The 16,047-nt window shown below is 36.4% G+C and overlaps 1 protein-coding gene across 2 annotated transcripts in view; it reads right to left on the bottom strand.

The window, feature by feature from the left end:
* Positions 1-15,592, bottom strand: part of LOC145670279 (putative cytosolic Fe-S cluster assembly factor AAEL012261) — a 262,772-nt gene extending 247,180 nt beyond the window's left edge. For both annotated transcript variants that reach the window (XM_081738716.1, XM_081738717.1), the window contains exons 1-2: positions 15,031-15,592; positions 3,592-3,687 (exon numbers count right to left, since the gene is read on the bottom strand). In XM_081738716.1, the coding sequence (XP_081594842.1) occupies positions 3,592-3,687; positions 15,031-15,096 (162 nt within the window). In that variant the 5' untranslated portion in view covers positions 15,097-15,592. The remainder of the gene's footprint in view (positions 1-3,591; positions 3,688-15,030) is intronic.
* Positions 15,593-16,047: the final 455 nt, after the last annotated feature.

Below are 16,047 nucleotides of genomic sequence, written 5' to 3'. Positions count from 1 at the left end.
GATTTAAAAACATTTAGAGATTTTTTAGCAGAGCAAGGTGAAAATGCTGCTGCGTCCTTACAAAAGGATAATAATAATGATTCGGCATACACGGAATTGCTGGAAACGGTGTATAGTAGAGTACTACTTCTATGCAGAAAGAGAGCTGGTGAGCTGGCAAGACTTACCGTCCAACTGTATAAAGATGCAGACAATTCAAAAGGATATGAGGAGTTTTTTGATGCTGTAACGCCTACAGAGCAAATATTGATCAAGAAGTTTAGAAGAGTAGTCATTCAAGGAAAGCGTAAGACACCAGTTTTGTTCAGTTTCGACGTTCAGAAACACATTGAACTTTTACTGAAAGTGAGAGATAATTTTGTTCCTTCGAACAATCCTTACTTATTTTGTAATCCAAGAACAAATAATCCTGTCATTGGGTATAAGATTCTATCGAAGCATGCAAAAAGAGCAGGTTTGAAAAATCCAGATGCAATTACTACCAGAAGATTAAGGAAGCATCTTGCAACAATAAGTCAACTATTACATATGTCGGACCAAGATATTGAGCAGTTGGCCACATTCATGGGCACACTGGTATCATTCATCGTAAGGCCATATCTTCCAAACAGCAAAAATCAGCAAACTGTTGCTAATGATGGAAACAGATTTACCTCCTAATTTCAGAGGGAGAAATTTGGACGAAATTGATATTGATTTAGAAGAAAATCTGTTGGCACCGCAATTTGATCAGGATGGTAAAACTAGTTCAGATGAAGAGGAATGTGAAGGAAACCAACTTGAAGAGCCCATGCTTGATGCATTAAAAGATTTTGCAAATCCTTCAGCATCTCATATTACATCAAGTTGCAGCAAAAACAACGTAGTTGAAACAAAAAAGAAAACTCGAGATTACGTTTCCTGGACTGATGATGAGAAAAAGGTGGTTAGCGTCTTCTTCAAACACCATATTGTTAAAAAAATTCCTCCAAAAAAATTCGAGTGTGAACAGGTTATTTCAGAAAATCCTGAACTTTTGCGAAACAAAACTTGGCTGAAAGTAAAAGTGTTCGTTCAAAATTGTTACACAAAAAAATGTACGAAGAGTCTTGAAAAATTTCCTCAAAGCTAAAATTGTAAGTAGGTCACTGAGGAAGTCACAAGATCATATACAGATTCAATGAAGTTCGCTAGCCCTTTCAGCCTCTGAGCAGTTATTATCAAGTGAATCCCTCAAACTTAAATAACACATACCGAAAAAGAAATTTGACTTAATGGTTTTTGCAAATTTTATCCGTTAACTTTTCACCTGATAATGATTTCACTGACGAATAGAAAAGGTTTAGTGACGTTCATTGAAGTTTTACATGTTCTTGTGAGTATTTTGAATTGTACGTTAGGGCTGCAGTATAGTGATGTAAGTAGATTATTTTAGAAATATATTAGTACAATTTGTAGGCAATGGTTAGCATCTAATGTAAAAAAAAAATCGTAACATTGTTAATTTGGTGAGCTGTTTTTATTTCTATTTGGAGTTACAAATTAAGATTTTAACGTGAGTATTATCTTTCATTGTGGCAGATGTGCATTTGTATGTCTATCTCTTCAATCTGGTATTTCCTTCTTCACTCCATTAGGAACTTCATATTTGGAGACGCGTGTGATTTTAAGGCCAATTCTTTACCATATGACCTTTGTCCACTGTGGATTCCAAAAGAAATATATTTTAATTTTGCTCCAATCGCTGTTAGGAAGAGTAGAATGCAGTTTTAGTTTTTGGATTAAGACTTTTTGTTTTGCTCAGTGATTATTTTAATGTATCTTAAATAATTTGTGTTTTTTTTTTCTGTAAGATTTTGTACTTATTTTATATAAATTTTAGTAGAGAAGTTCAAGTTTTGTGCGTATTCTTAAAATTGTTCTGTTTTCAATGTTCATATAGATAGATAGATAGATAGATAGATAGATAGATAGATGGATACAGAATGGAGTAATTCTGTGGATCTGTAGGGTATTGAAAATTTAACTTTTTTCAAAAGATTTCGTTTGTAAAAAGGGCTTATATAAGTATCGATTAACTCACATGGACAATTTACAATAAACGTTAAGATTGTATAACATTATAGATCATACAATAAACGTAAAGATCATAGTTTACAACAATTTGATACCTCAATTTGTTCCGCACATATGCAAAACATGGGTAGAGACTGCTATACTGCTTAAAATAATGTAGTTGTAAGAATTTGTCTTGAAAACTGTTGCTTCGTCTGCTTCTTCTTTAACATTATACTGACTTTTGAAGCTCTAGCAATTACAAAAATTTAAACAGTGTTACAAAAACTTTAATAATGTTCATCATATCTCCGAAAAAAAAAAAAAAAAAAAAAATGAGATATCAAACTACTGTACATGCAATTATTACCTACGTTTATTGGTAAAGTCCTCACATGGACCTGAACTGAGGTATCAACGCAGGTTACAACTTGACAATGTTGCTTAACTCAAATTTCCTGAGGTGATGTAGGGGTCTCAGACGATCCTTAAAACTAGGTAGGTTTTACCAGCAGAATCTCTCGTGGCCGCTGTATTAAACAGACGAAGAATGTGTTATGTACAGGGCAATCAGCTGTCGTAATCGTAAATAGTATTGTTTTCCTATTTCGCAATATGAGCTCATCCGAAGAGGATAAAACAATCATAGCAGCGATATATGCTCTGTTGTTGGCTCAACCCCCCCCCCCCCCTTCCCCCCCAAAGAGAGAAAAGGTCCTCTAAGCCAGGGACTGGATTATTCGCCGTACAGGATGGCACCGTATTTTCACTGGTGGATAATGAACTTCTTGCAGATCCTCGTTCCCACAAAAAATTCTACACAATGGACTATTCAGAATCCCATACGCTACTGGAACTAGTATATCCGAAAATTCGGAAGCAAGATGCGAACATGAGGGAGTCTGTATCAGCTGGGAAAAGGTTTGTAGATTCTTGCATCAACCAGATTGTAGAACTGAAAATTAAATGAATTGGTAAATGAGGGCAGTTATCATGTGAGGAAAGTTAAAATGGAGAAGGAAGAGCAATTTTCTAGTTTAGGTACTGAGGGTATCCGCTCAGCTGTTTACATACATACACCATAAAATAAAATTATGCCACACCGGGGGCCCCTTTAATGCACTACACTCGAAATTTTTGTATTGCGTCAGCATTCTAGAACAATTTTCTAAAATTGCACGAAGACCATTGTAGAGGTCTTCGAAATTTGGATGTTTATATAAGTTTCAAATACTACAGCGTTCTTAGCTTGTAACACTGAATAATGTGATATGGTTAAGATCTCATTTAAGATATAGATTTGAAATATGAAAAAAATCTGACGTAGTGTTATTAAAAAAATTCTATGTTGAGTTCGCAACACTGTAAATGGGATACTATTGCTGAGAACGGGGAGCGCTGATGCGGAAGAAGATATGGTTCGTTCATTCACTGTACAAAATTTGATGTTTCAGTCTAATATGTGACAATTTGACCAGATCTTAGGCTAAAAGAACCACCACATCCGTCGAAATAATTAAAAATTATTATTATTCCTACAGAGAACTTTAAGTTTACCTCTTTAAACTGCACGTATGTTCCATCACTCTGAATTTTTATCTTCGCTCCTGTTTCCGAAACCGGCTTTTCAATGTCAATTGGTTTTATGCACTCCTAAAAAAGAAATTAAAGAAAGAAAGCTTGTTAATCAATATTATAATCACAAATATAAATTTTTACTTGCTAATACGAAAATCAAACATTTGTAAAAGGAAAGAAAGACATTAAGTTCATTTAAAGAGTTGTGACAAATGGAGCTACACATAAAACATAAAAATATTAAGATCTTTTTCTAAGGAGCAACCTTCTTTAAAAAGAAAAAAAAGAGTAAATTCATGTAAATTCTAAGATTAAACGTGGTTATCATAATAATGTAAACACCTGTAGTTTGGAACACGTAAAATGTGTGCAGCGTCTGGTTGTTAAACGTGATTGTCTCTACCACGTCAGGTAGAAGAAAAAATGAAATGAAATCTTTGAGTTTTACGCCCCACGGTTATGCCGGTTAGGCTAAAGGAGACGGTGATGATGAGTAATGAATGAAATGGTGGAATGAAGAAAGTGGAAGGAAACGGGAGAATCAGGTAGAAGAGAGGCGCTGGCTGAAGAGACAGACGATGTAGAACATTTTTAATCCCACCCATTTGTTTCTCTCTCGCACTTTATATAGATACCCTGCGTGTGAAGGGTAAAGAAATTACTTTTACAATGTAATGCAGTAAATAGATAATGTGTAGAATAGAAATTAGGTAAAGAAATCCGTAAAAACTGAACTAGATCACTGACAATCACAGAAAACAGTGTAATAGAAACTATAATAATGCATGTAAGACAGAACTGAGACTTGGATAATAAACAGAGGCCGTCATGCGTTCTTCTTCTAACTTTAGAAGTCGCAATGTTTTGTAATGTCAGGAAACAGAAGACAACAACTGAATATAATACATGTGTAAGCTACTACCTTACTATTTAGACTAAAAGTCAAAGTATACTATACACTAAATTCAGTCTTACTGATGGGTCATTCCACGTCAAATCAAACAGAAAATTTTCTTTTTTTTTAACCCGCCATCTTAGATTTCAATGTCTGTCACTTGTTAGTAGTACAAGGGTCATAACTTGTCTGAAGTTTTCCCTCTTTAGATAGAGTTGCCATGTTTTAAAATCAGAAAAGTGTGTGTGTGTGTGTGTGGGGAGGGTGGGGGGTTCTAAATCGTAAGTACTGATGTGAACGTGTGTGTTACTAATACTGACCTGGGATGCTTCGCACTTTTTTTTTCTTTTTTTTTTAAAGTTATTTCTTTGATGACACTTCCAATGTACTTTTCGACTGTAGGGAAGCAAACTGGACCCCAACTGATTTTTACATATTTTGTAAAGTAGACCATGAGGAATACGAACCTGAAGGAATTTTGACATTCCGAATTTCGGAACTCGAGATATTCGAACATAAAGTGACCACGGAAGCAAACTGGACCCCACCTTCTTTTCAAATATTTTGTAAAATAGACCAAAATGAGCAATAATCTGCGAGTGAAAGTACTGCAGTGGCGTTTGACCCAAGTTTGCATTCGTACAGCATACACGCCCTTATTACGCTCTGTGGAGGTTTAATATTCACTCTGTCCTTACACAAGTTCACGTTGTAACTGAACTGCCACAACCAGGTAGAATGTTGGATATACCCACACCAACAACTGACATTCGCCTTATCTCCATTCGCATTCAACTCACGGTGTGAGGGCCAATTGCACACAGACCTCCACAAAAAGCGACAGTACTTTCTTGGTTACCTTTATATATCTCATAGGACATAATATGTTTCGTATAGAGAATATTGTGTTTCTTCATATAGATACATAGCATCTATATTAAACTTTATGTTCGAATATCTCGAGTTCCGAAATTCGGAATGTCAAAATTCCTTCAGATTCGTGTTCCTCGTGGTCTAATTTACAAAATATATAAAAATCAGATAGGGCCCAGTTTGCTTCCCTGCAGCTTACTTTTCAAACGAAACTGAGTTTTCCAGAGTGTACATTTTGCTTCAAACTGAGTTCTGTCCTGGCTAACTAACGTAAATTCGCTTCTATAAGAGTCTTTAAAGTTACACTTGCAATTGTCGTTCGCCATTCTTGTAGTATGGTTGTCACTACATCTACAAACGAATATTCATTCGTATAGAACCTCCAATACATTACATTAAAAACACATGAACCACACAAAGGAAACCATTGTGCATTAGAGCAGATCTCTTATTAGCAAATGGCCCAGTACACGCACACTGCTCAGATAACCCACAGCCTGAGCCTGAACGCGAGTCCAATTTTAACTCAATCGCGATTGAGTTTGTCAGAGGTGTAGCGGTTTACGTTGAATATACCAACACTTTATAAACTAAGTTGTCTTAGATTTTTCTCCAATCCCAAAATACGGGTGGTTTTTCGTGATTAAGATATGTTTAAGCGTGGGACAAATATAGAGCCTGAAAATCGGGTGGTACTCGCTAAAATCGGGTAATATGGCAACCCCATCCTTAGACCGAATGGGTTTGGAGTTAGAGGCGAACAAATTTCGGAAAATAGCACATATATACAGCCTACGAGATTCTGCTTTGAGACTGCACTCTAAATTGAATATGTTATAGCTCAAGATCTAACAAACATAGCAGCGTGAAATTTTCTCAGAGAAGCACCAAGGTTTGTAGATTTCAGAAAAAATATACTTCAAGATAGTCAACTCCTGTCTTTGTTGTTATTAAAAAAAATAAAATAAAAAAATAAAAAAAAAACGAATGCTACAACTTACATTTTTATGGAGAGAAAACATAGCACCACTAAAGAAGAATTATCATGAAAGGTACAAGTGTGTTTGTGGTAATTTTTGCGTTCAGGTTAACGTAAAGTTCTGCTCAAAAGAGTTATGAAAGAAAACCAGTAAGATTTTGGGTACATTAGTATTATTAATAAATGTCATAAATTTATGAATTGTTAAATTACAAATTACAATATATGTATTTGAGCTGTGGTGTGGGGATGAAGTATCCCAAAGATTGCACCTAAACCATGACAGGTGGGGCGCAAATACACAAATCCAACAAAATCGGGCATTTAATAATTATAAAGAAATAATAAATAAATGCTAGGAATATCTAACTTATCCACTTGTTTATTTTGAAAACAAGTTTTATATGTTCAACAGAAATTAATATCGCTGCTAAAATAAATATGTATGTGAGGTGCTCCTGATATGAACGTATAGGTAATGAGGTGACCACCTTAAGGACACAACAGAATTAATTCATACATCCTATGATATCTACTATTGTAGACGTCTGGAGAATGTCGTACTTCTTTGGAAGTTCGGGACTTTATTTCTGTTCTCTAGTGCAATTAGTATATCTTTCCGGATGAATGAAAAATTCCAGAATATTTTAGAATGCTTTAGAACAGTTTCGAATTTTGCAAAATATTGTAAAACTGTATTCTGCATTGTTTTTGCTTTCAGAACATTCTCGAACGGTCTGACATATACATGGGCTACACTATAAAAGCCATCCTCTTGGTTCAGGGGTTCAGTTTATACAGGCTGGGGAAGAATGTGTCACTAACGTGCATGCAACACTGGTTTGCTAGTACAGTCTCTGTGTGTTACATAATTAGTTTACTTGGGACAGTAAGTAATGCTTACTTAATTCGACAATTTTGTTAAACTAATCTGATTCAAAGAAGTTGTATTGAGTTAAATGGTTCAGTTATTATAACAGTCACAAACTCGAACCATGTTCTGTTGGAATTAAAAAAAAAAAAAAAAAAATCATGAAGTGAGTCACACAAAGATCAAGGGAATTAGAAGTATAAAATTGTTACCGCCAGAAAAACAAACCCTTTTCCTGCTAAGAACAATTATATCCAAAGAAGATCTGCAGACAATCTGCTGGCATTATCATGCATTATATTTGTGGAAGTATGAACTCTATATCAGAGATCATGATGCGACCCCCATGAAATTACTCAGCGTTCCAGTTAAGCACACCTTGCGCATTTCCTTACAGTACAGGAAAAAAGTATGAGACAAGGCAGGTATTCATTTAATCTGTGGACAAAATATGCGCATCGTGGAAGAAATTAGATATGAATATTCTACAAGCTACTCAAGTTTTCTCTCAAATCAGAAGAAAGTGATGTCACCCAGGAGTTGAACGCTGAAGTGAAAGAACAAATTCGAGCTGTTCTTGAGAGAATTTAAGATGGTTTGAAGAAGTACCCATTGAAGCTGTGTTCCATACTAAATTGTGCAAGACCTAAATGTGGGAAACAAAGTGCAGAAGCTTACAGAATCTGCAGCAGACAAGACATCGGAAGTTTCAGAAGTTGAACTTGATGACAGCTCAAGCAACGACAGTAACAAATATGAGCGTAAACTGGAACAAAAAAGTGCATATTTAGATTACTTGGTTTCTTTAATGAAACAGAATTTGCCCACAGTGACTAGACAACGAAAACTCCAAATTCTCACAACGACCTCTCAATCATGGTCCAGAAACAAGACTGCAAGTAAATTCGAAGTTTCAGAGTACATGGATCGAATCAGTGCAGTACCTCATCACATACCAGGGAACAAACTACCTGGCGAGACAGTGCAAGTGATTCAAAATTTTTACCAGGATGATGAGTTTTCCGGGCAAATGCCAAGAATTAATGATAGAGTCACCATATCCAGGAATGTGTACAAACAGAAAAGGGTTCTGCTATGCAACTTACGTGAGCTTGAGGGAAAAATATCCTCAACTGAAAATAAGGTTTTCAAAGTTCTGTACTCTACGCCCAAAATGGCGTGTTTGGCCAGGAAGTCTGGGAACCCATGTAGGCCAGGAAGTCTGCATCATTCATCAAAATGTTCAGTTGCTTCTTCATGCTTTAGGTATGGTAGATACAGAGAACTTATTTCACTCCTTGTGTGTATCGATGGAAATCCTGCCTGCATGTTCCGACAATGCGAACACTCTGCTCTAGAAAACCTAAAGCACCATCTCCTCAGTAACTTGGATTGTGACCTAGATGTAATTGAATATCACCAGTTTGTCAATACGGACAGAACAGAATTACGAACTCTCAATGCAAGCGTCAATTATTTTATAGAAACGGTAGTGTCAAAGCTTAAACTCCTTGTACCCCATGCATATATCACAAAACAACAGTCAGACTATCAAAATCACCTGAAAGAGAAAATCAGTGTTAGAGCAGTTATTGCTTTGTTAGATTTTAGTGAAAATTATTCCTTTGCCATTTAAAATGGAGCAGAAGGTTACCGTTCGACTTAAGGCCACTATACATTTCATCAAGTTGTGGTATGTTACGAAAGTCTAGGTGATGACGCATTACAAATAAGCAGTCACTGCTATTAATCAGATAAGCTAGATCATGATATTTCAATGGTGTACAAAACTGAGCCACAAATAGCCACTTACATTAAGGAGCAATTACCTTGTGTTGAACTTACACATTATTTTAGCGATGATTATGCTGCGCAATACAAAAACTGGAAGAAGTTCGTCAATTTTTGCCATCACAAGGAAGAGTTCGGGCTGATAGTTTCTTATTCAATCTTTGCTACAAGTCATGTAATCTTTATGTGATGCAAGCGACTTATTTCAAAATCTAGCCTTCAACGACTATTACAAGATGAAATTACATTCCTTGAGATTGTTTGCCTTCTGCAGGACATACATTGGTGGTATTATTTTCCATAAGATTGAAGAAAGGGACGTGGATCACATTCGTTCACGTCTAAAGCCACGATTTATACAAGCAAAAACTATTTCTAGCACAAGGGATTTTCATGTGTGTTTCCACTATCCCAATACGAAGTTGGATAGAAGAAAACAAGTCAAGATGAAAAATATTCTTTAGTTTTCAATTTTGAAATTGAAACCAGGTCTGAATATGATAATACTGAATCTAAACTATATAAAGATTGATATATTGCATGCGTCTATGGCGAAAAGTGGTTCATTGGCGTAATATGTAACATCAACAGATCAGAAGGTAATGCTCAGCTTAACTTCATGCACCCACCTGGTCCAAGTACTCATTCTACTGGCTTCGACTCCACAGGAAGTGTGCTGGATCCTTTCTCTCATATTCTTACAATTTTGGAGATGCTATCCACAACTAGCTCTGACCACACACACTGTTTTTAGACAGGAGGGTTCAGGTGTGTGATACACAGTGGAAACTTCATATCGGAACTGATTGTACAAGCCGTAGCATCTGAAAATGTTTCTGAAGGGCACGGGGCTAAACTTGAACATTTAAAATGGAAAGGGGGTCGGATAATATATCGTTGGAATGGTCTCGACAAGAGACATATTTTGCCGAAAGTTTCAAGTTGCTATGTCGACCCCATCCAAATGGCGGGGAATCACATTTCGTTGAGTTGAGTTGATTTCAATTTTAACGCCCCTTTCAGCAGAAAGGCTATATGAGACGTGGACCTACTGATTAACATTGAATCCGAAGTACACGAGCTCCCGCTAGGAATCGAGCCCGGGTCTCCTGCGCCAAAGGCGCTTCACATTTCGTGTCAACAAATTTCGTATACACCCGTGTATCTACGAAACGACTGCAAATATAAGAAAACGTAGAAACACGTCCGTGATTATTTTAAGGGGTTGATATTTTGTGTTATAAAACCCCTCATATAGTGCTATATCACCCCAGACCCCTTTCCCCAAAATAGGGATACGGGGAGTAATCTTGAACATTTCAAATAGAAAAGGGGGTCGAGTAGTTTGAACGGGCTTGACAAAAGAACTTTTGCTGTAAGTTCTTAATTTGCTAGGTTGCTGACATCTACATCGGCGGTGAAATGAAATTTCGGAGTGAAGGCCTTTGATGACTTTTAGATATCTATGGCTTGTGAACGTGGTCCTGCTACATTATTATTATTATTATTATTATTGGGCACGGCGAAAGAATCGTAAATACTTTTGTAAAACGAGAAGAAAATTATGAGTTCCCATACGAAAATGTTTCTCCAGTACTGTGCTCCGCAAAAAAAAAAAAAAGTTCGCATATACTGTAATTTTCACATTTTCATTAATAACTCAGTTTTCTTAATATATTATCACTTCTTTGTGCTTTCCTTAACAAAGCAGTGTAGTAACGAATAATTATTTATAATTTTTGAGTAAAAGCAAAAAGAGAAAATTATAAGTAAAACCTTTATTCTTATGAAACCTTAGTCTGTCAAATAATTACGCGAAGAATATCCCGGGGGAAATTAGAGGGAAAATGACTCGACACAGTGCACAGGTATTAGGAATCGTTACTAACATTTCAAGTTGTTACACAGAAACATGAACTTAACAGACAATTACGTATTTCTGCGTTGAATTCTGCAATTCACACTTCATGAACAGTCATAATATGCAAAATCAATCAACATCTTCAGTTAAAATTACTGAAATAGGGAGAAAACGACTATTTAAAACTTGAAATGTGAACCTGCGTTTGGAGCAACATATCAGCAATAATACAACGTATTCTTTCATAAGTTGTCTCGGTAGTCAAGCGTGTTTAGTAGTGCTCTTGAAATTCTAGCAGCGAAGGGCGGCAGTTCGAATCTGACTCGAGGAAGTTTTTCTTCAATATATGGAAACCTTTCTTTAAATATGAAGTTCTGGCTTGAAGTGCTTGAAAAAACAAAATCAGATGAACTGTCACATTTCAAAGCTCAGTCATATTTATTTACCCTTTCATCATTTATATACGAAGACACTGAAATGAGGAAAGTTAGCATTGCTATAACGGGCACAGGTTATCTCTGATTTGAATATCAACCTTGAACCACACTCCTAAAATAAAAATTATTCATGTTTCTGATACCTATTGCAATATACAGATGTATATGTAGAGAAAGAGAATTTGTGAGAGAGAAAAAGCAATATATGCTTGTAATCTGGATTGTTATAAAGCGATTTGAACGCTTGAAGCGACTTAATATTCATAAGACACCACGAAACGTTTTGTGGGAACATCAAAAGCACATCAAGTAACATGGTGTAGCACAACACCACAAGTAATTAATTTCTGCTCTCTTTCGTGTTTTACGTATCTAGCAAGAGAGATCTGCATTCATTTCCATCTCGGGCAACTTAACTACTATTCTCCACCATCAGTGGCAACAATTTCTTCAGATGTAAACATTTCTTGTGAAGTTGGTTTAACAGATGACAATCCACCAAAAACTGAAGACTGAGTTGCAGTTATATACTTTGATGAGTGGTACCCCTGTAAAATTCAAATTATTTTTTAACTTTTAAAAACACTCTAAAAACTCTCGCTTCTATTATTACTTGGCCAAAACTTCTGATTACAATGACTTACTAAATCTTATCTTATGATCAGCTAATTGTTTTCTTTTCAGGGATTGTCGAAGAGTCTGAGGACAATGTACGGACAGTCAATTTTATGACGCGGATCGGGAGGAATTTCTCCTGGACCACTAAACCTGACGTTCAAAAAGCGTTGGCAGTTGACATTCTGTGTAGATTGGAACAGCCCTTCCCTGATTCCTCAAGACATTTCCTTCATTGGAAAGCTACTTAACAAAAGCATCGAATTATACAAAGAAAACTAAGAAATAATGAGTGCCTTACACTGTCATTTAGTATTCATTATACAGGATGTTTCAAAACAACACCGACAACGTTTGGGAGGTGATTCCTTACATCAAGATCAGACAAAAAGTATAGACCAACTTGGGTGCACAAATGCTTCCTTTCGGAGTTATAGGCTGTCGAAAACATGAAAAATTGAACTATAAAGGTCCATAACTCTAAAACTATGGGACCTACCGTAGTCGGGTCAAGACTTCACTTAGGAACTAGTATGTGCAGTATCCAAATATCCAAGTTTCAGAATCCTGCGGTACTTCCACAACGACTTTAATAGAAGTACTTGGTGGGTACTTCAGATTATATGCCCTTAGCCAAACTCCCTGTATAAAAATTGCTTCATGAGTACCTCAGGATTCTGAAACATATTTTTGTCGTGACCCGACTACGGCAGGTCTCATAGTTTTGGAGCTATGGACCTTTAAAATTCATTTTATTCATGTTTTCGGCAGCCTATAACTCCGAAAGGAAGCATTTGTGCACCCAGGTTGTCTATACTTTTCGTCTTATCTTGGTGCCAGGAATCAGCTCCCAAACGATATGTATATTGTTTTGAAACACCTTGTGTATATATACCAAATATACAAATACACTTACCAAATGTGGAAAAAATATTGCACTTTCGACGTGTTGACTTGATCACACAGAGAAGACAGACGGTTTACATAAGCTCAGGAAACAAATGAAGTCGACAAAAGACAGGTGTATGACTACTTCATTTGTTTCGTAAGCTTCTGTGAAACGTCTGTCCTCTGCATATGATAGTCAACATATTGAAAGCGCAATAATTTTTCAATATTCGATAAGTGCATATGCATTTCTTTTTTTTCTTATTTACGTCACATATTCATGTACTAAATTTTGGAACCTTCATTAGATATATTTTCATATGTTTGCAGTATTTTCTGGAGTATTTTTGTATAACAAATTACGTGTCATCTAGTTTGTTAGAATTTTATTCAACATAAGGAGAATAATTCTAACTTACAAAAATTATTGGAAAATTATTTCAATTTTTATGTAAATTATAAGCTTAACCACTTATAAACCAAAACTTATCACCCAGGTGTATCACGTTTCTCAACTCCACGGGAACTTTCAACTTCGTGTTAACTAATCTCAACACCGTGGCATATGGTCTCAACTCCGTGGGTGCTGAAAAGTTTATTATTTTTTATTTACTACACCAATAACGATTCAGCTCTGACGAACACCTAATTAACATGTACTTAGTAGTAGTGAGTGCGTCTGATATTTTTTTCGAAATAGGCGACCATCAACGAAAGAAAAATTTTCCAAGTGAAAATTTCCCTTTTTCGTGGAATCACCCATATATATATATATATATATATATATATATATATATATATATACGCACATCTGTATGTCTGGAATTTATGTGTACTTTTGTAATCTGTAGTAGCTTCGTGGTAAGTTGGAATAAGCACTGGCTTCGTAGAAGTTTTTTGGAATAAGCAATAAAGCACGTAAGTTACTACACCATAAAGAAAACATGATCAAGTGAAATACTATGTGAAGGTACTTAGAAAGTACAGTCATGGAAGTGACGCAAAACGTGTTTCTATGCCATATGAACAGTGTTTCCATTAAGGCTTGTTTATGCGAATATCCAGTCGCTGAAACGCGAGCTCCCTACGGACTCTTCCCGCGCGCAAGGGTCCCTGCTGCGCCCCTGCCCTGACTCCGTTGATAGCATTTTTTTTTTTAGTGGCCACCTAGCAGAAACTGATTTATGTTTTATGTAGCATAGTACTTGTGCCATGTTCATAAGTTATACCGAGCCTTGCAACAAACAATCTGCACCCATTCCCATGCCTTAGGAAACATTTTTCTAAGTCCATAAGGGATATAGTATACATGAAGCTGCATCAGTTCCCGAAGGAGCAGGACGCTCATACTTTTAGGGATTATTCATTGGGTATGTACGAACTTACAAAGGGGGTAACAAAGCGACTTTTATTTACTTATCGACTGATATGAAAATAAAAAAGAACGTACCTGTACTTTATATCTGCATGTGTAGTGCCCTTGTACTTTGTGTGTGTTTCGGAGGGGGGGGGGAATTTAACGCATATCGCATGTCTTGTGCACATGGATACTTCTTACTCTTGCACTACGTAGAAAATTTATGGCATTTCATGTAGAAGTGGTAATAGAACACGGAAGAAACGCAGATCAGGGGGTTCTCATGTATACTATTACCTCAATAAGAGAGCATTTCCTGGGGATCACTCGAACAGACGGTTCTATCAAAGAGAAAATTTATAGGTAGATACGATGTGAAACATTCTTTGTGAAGGAATAAGAGTGTGAGTGGGAATTTATATCAGTGTACAGCATATTGAAGTCAAAATTTTGTAGAACCAACCTGGAAGTTCTAAACTAGCCTGAAAATGTAAGGAGTCTGTAAAAACGTGGTAACCAGTAACATAGTATTGAAGGAAGATAAAGAAATCGGCCCAGTTTTACTATGCAGATCCACAGATTGTAAAATGTACGAAAAAAATTTGGGAAGTCTTTAATTTGCCCATTTTATGTCCAAAACAGAATTCAACGAATCCTTGCAGGGCTTCTAACCCGTCCCTACTCCTACTGCTACCCCTAACCCTACTCCTATTACTACTGGTACTATGGGTCCGTGTATTAAACTGCATGAAGAAATCTTACCAGTACTTTACTAACTCTAACCTAACCTGAAAATTTCACAAATCTGTCAAACTTTGGTAGAACTGTATGCTCTAGTAATGCATACTTACCTGTGATGGGTGGATAAAATCATCTAGATCAGTCAACTGCAAAACACCACTAAATCCGGAAGCCATTACGAAAGATCTATTTCTTGCTTTCTACAGGACTGTTAATTTCATGTCAGTTGGGTAATTTTGTCTTGTCTTGTCGTAGACCATTATCGGTCAAATAGATAGGAGCACCGGCTCACTAGTCATATGTGCTACTAGTGCAAAAATGGTCAAATGTGTATCTCAAATATAATATAATACAGAACACAATTGGGAAAAGGACACAAGTCGGGGAAAGAGTCAAAATCAAGAAAATCTCAAAATCGGGAAGGGAGTTCAGACAGGGAAAGAGGGCCAAAATGAACAGGGCAAAAAGTAGAGGGAAGTGGGAAGAGTAGAATGAAAATAGAAAGTAGAAATACAAAGAGTTGAAAAAAAGGGAATGTATGTACGTGTAAATGGAACAGAAAGTGTAAGTGTAGTGTAGGTGTTTCACTGGGCCCATTTAATCTCCTTCTCACGGAGCACCGCAAGCCACGAGGAACTCACTAGCACAGCCACTGTCGAACTCATAAACCGGTGCAGTTGGTAATCAGTAAGAAGGTAATCAGTTTGGTGAGCTACCGGTTAAAAAGGTAGGTGCACCAGCTCGACAGGCATGCGTGCTACGAATACTAAATTATAAAATATGTACCTCACACATGGAGTTATGTTTCAGAAACAAAATTCAATAAAACACAGGACACAATTGGGAAGAAAGGAAAAATCGGGAAAAAGGTCAAATTCAGGAAAAGGTTAAAATCGGGTAAGAAGTTGAGAACAAACGGATATCAATATGGAAGAGATATAGAGAAGTCAGGTCCTTAAGAGCTCCTAAGAAGAATCGAGTGATTTGTGATTATAAGTGTACAAAGTGTGGTAAAACAGCGAGAAATGGAATTCTGTGTGGTTTATGTGATAAGTGGAATCATTTTAAATGTGACAAAATAATGGAAAATAACCTTCCAGTTGAAAATACGGAATGGTGGTGTCCCA

The sequence above is a fragment of the Thermobia domestica genome, chromosome 14, assembly GCF_964235325.1.
Source record: "Thermobia domestica chromosome 14, izTheDome1.hap1.1, whole genome shotgun sequence".
NCBI classification, from domain to species: domain Eukaryota; kingdom Metazoa; phylum Arthropoda; class Insecta; order Zygentoma; family Lepismatidae; genus Thermobia; species Thermobia domestica.
This window is presented reverse-complemented; position numbering and strand designations above follow the sequence as displayed.